This window comes from Epinephelus moara, chromosome 16 (assembly GCF_006386435.1).
Source record: "Epinephelus moara isolate mb chromosome 16, YSFRI_EMoa_1.0, whole genome shotgun sequence".
NCBI classification, from domain to species: domain Eukaryota; kingdom Metazoa; phylum Chordata; class Actinopteri; order Perciformes; family Serranidae; genus Epinephelus; species Epinephelus moara.
Window position 1 is genome coordinate 44,330,015 of NC_065521.1, and position 3,243 is coordinate 44,333,257.

The 3,243-nt window shown below is 39.7% G+C and overlaps 1 protein-coding gene across 1 annotated transcript in view; it reads right to left on the reverse strand.

Moving 5' to 3' along the window:
• LOC126402223 (IQ motif and SEC7 domain-containing protein 1-like) overlaps positions 1–3,243 on the reverse strand; it is a 106,104-nt gene that overhangs the window by 5,560 nt on the left and 97,301 nt on the right. Inside the window, exon 16 of the mRNA XM_050064004.1 lies at positions 2,483–2,532. Coding sequence (XP_049919961.1) covers positions 2,483–2,532 — 50 coding nt within the window. The remainder of the gene's footprint in view (positions 1–2,482; positions 2,533–3,243) is intronic.

A 3,243-nucleotide genomic window follows, 5' to 3' on the forward strand; every position in this document is an offset into this window, starting at 1 on the left:
ACTATTTAATATATTTCTAAGTTAACAAATATTGCTGTAAATGTGGTAAAAGGTGATGTTAAAAAATTCACAATACTTTTTTAAACATTGTTTGAAGCTAAATGTGGCAAAATGTTGATGTTATTTTCAGCGTGAGACACTTTACAAACGGCACCCCATAGGTTCGCTCATCAAAAAGCCTATGGGATTTTTCTACTGGATTTTGGATTATTGCAGAAAATAAGCTCTGTGGCAAACAAACAATTATGACACTTACACATTTTGTTCAGCAAGATAATCTTCATGAATGAACACCGCTTTTATGATTATTGGAGCCTAAATTCAATAACCAGATGTAAAAAGCTATCATTAGGCTAATACTGAACTACACTACGGTCACATGACTTAACGTCACCACCATAACAAGACTGTAAGCTGTGTTCGCCTTTTACAATGGTGTCATCACATAATGTCTTTAAGAGCAGAGGCAGTTTTGAAAAGTATTTCTTGACCTCAGTAGAGTGGTGCAGGAATAAGTCCGAAAACCTGGAAATGAGTTAGCATTTTTGCTACTCACAGTTCTCTCGTCTTGAAGTTTCAGGGTTTTTGGTTAGACGCCTGAAATGAGGTCTGTGGTTAAAACAAGCTGAAGAGACTTTCACGTTTTGTTCTACAACATAAAATACATCAGTAAATACCCAATTCATGAACTTTGAGACTTCTATGTGTCTTTCAAAAGATGGTTGCTAACAAGTGCCTAAATGAGACCACAGAACGTCATCACGCCGTGTTGTGTTCATTGGTACTGATTATCCTGCTGAATAATACATGTATGTATCGTAAGCTTTTGTTTTCCACTGATTTTTATTTTCTGCAATAATCCAAAATCCAATGGGAATATCCCACTGGCTTTATGTCGACGGAACAATGGTGAAGCTAACTTTTAGGTCAGCCTACAAAAAATGTCATCCCTCCAGCCCTCTGTTGGATGCAGGAATAATGACATTCCCATCAGCCTCAGCTGTACTTTGTGTTTACTACTAATTAGCAAATGTTAACAAGCGAACACACTCTGAACTGAGATGGTGAACCTGCTCAACATTAGCACACCAGCATTGTCATTGTAAACATACTAGCATTTAGCTAAAAAAGCCTAGGTGCTCAAGTTCAGCATCACAGAGCTGCTGTCATGGCTGTAGAATAATTACTCCTTTAATGCAATAATGACCACATTTATATTCTTAAAACTGCTTCTTGGACTTCAACTATGAAATCTCACATCTGAGTTTAAAGTCTTTGCAAATGAATTTTCACTGTACATAAACTGAACTGGAATCAACAGCTGCTTGAAAGATAAAATAAAATCTTAAAATGTCATGTGGTTTGTTGTCGGTGAGTTAAACGAGCAGACTTCAGTACAGACATGCAGGAGAGGAGAAGAAGAATGAGTGAAGTAGCAGTGTAATCTCATCCCTACTCGTCATATTTTGACACGCAGGGAGAGACCTAATGGAACACAGCCTTTTTTAACATTTGTCTTAATGCAGAAGGGGTCCGCTGTAAATCATGTGAGTCACCTCAGGTGAATAAAGAAGGGTCTGTGGTTGGGTGTAGGCAGGAAAACTGCTTGGGTGAGAAAACGATTTTTTCTGACGTGACTCAATTGACATAACTAACAACTGACGCAATAACCTAACATTGACAGACAGGACATGAACACCGGTCTCCTGGGTTAAAGTCCTGTGCTTGTTGGGCCCACCCGCCTCCGCTCCCACCTGCCCAAATTGGACTTCTGCTCTGTTTATGCCACATCTGGTGCTCTGAACATCTAATAATGACGTGGACGGGTTCTCTTTGGAGTTTGTTGAAAACCCAGTGTGTCTCATACTAACACTAAAGGGTGCCCCTGGCATCAATATAGTGACACAACGGACACTGCCCAAGCGGCGAATTTTAACACCCTGGGAGTGAGACCAGGCTGGAAGTCGACAAAGACAAATGGCAGCACTTAGAAAATGTTCTTAGGATTGCGAAGGCATGACCCGCCTTTCTCTACCTCTGACTGGGTAGTGCTCCTTGCCTTTGTTGGTTGGGTTTGTTAGGTTTAGGCAAGACGAGTGTGACTGGTAAGAATATCATGGTGAGCAAATCAGAGGCAGAGTAAGGCAGGAAAAAAACTCTTGCATCAGGGACGACCTTTGTTGCACGCCACACTTCCTCTCTGTTTCCACTGTTTAACTATCAAATAATAACCATCTAAAGCTGGATCTGTATAATGGTTCTCCAAAGATGCACAGAAACTTCTCGAGGCGTACACAGAGCCTGTGGGATCATGTTTCAGCCTTTTACAGAACATTTACACGAACATATTAACAAACACATTCAGCTTTAGTGACTCAGACAAACATGCAGACAGTCGTGTACGTGACATGTTGTGGCAGCATGCTGGGAGGTCACATCATCATCATCAGCATGCTTTCAGCCCCGCCCCCGACAAACTTACTTCAATAGTACTGTCCAATGAGCCGACACTGTTCCTACGACCTCGCTTCCCTGTTACCCAATCAGAATGATGAAGGGTTAAAAAGAAATAGTTCCAACAAATGTTCCCGTAAAACCACATTTTACATTTCTGTTTGTCACAGTTTAAACAAACAAGATACAACATGTTCTGTGCTTTTACTTTGGTACTAAAATAATATAATTGTTTTTCTTTTACTGAAGTAGGATTTTGAATGTACTTTTCCTCATGATTTACTGGGGTTACGTTAGCAGTGGGAATCTTGAGGCACCTCACAGTTCGATCAGATTTTGATTCAGAGGGCTATGATGAAATTATAAAACAATAATTGATGAAACTTGAAGACGCAACCTGTATACAGTGTGGCTCATGCCCAGGTTCCTTTTCCCTTCAACTTCATAGAAGCTAAAATGCTTCCATGAGATAGTTTTGAAGCCAGGAGGATGCCGGATTGGATTGTATCCATTCTTGTTAACACGTTTTATGTCCGTTATGTTTCACCATCGAATTGACCTATGGCTAAGTCCTGCCCTCAAACGCAATGAGCCAATCACAGTGCGTATAATAATAATAATAATACATTTTATTTAAAAAGCGCCTTTCTCAACATTCAAGGACACTTACAGAGCATTAAAAACACAATTAAAATCACAATTAAAATAAATAAAAACAACAGACAAGAGTGACACAAAGTAAAAATGGATGTGGGCAATTAAAGGGAATATGCAATTTGGAACAGATGG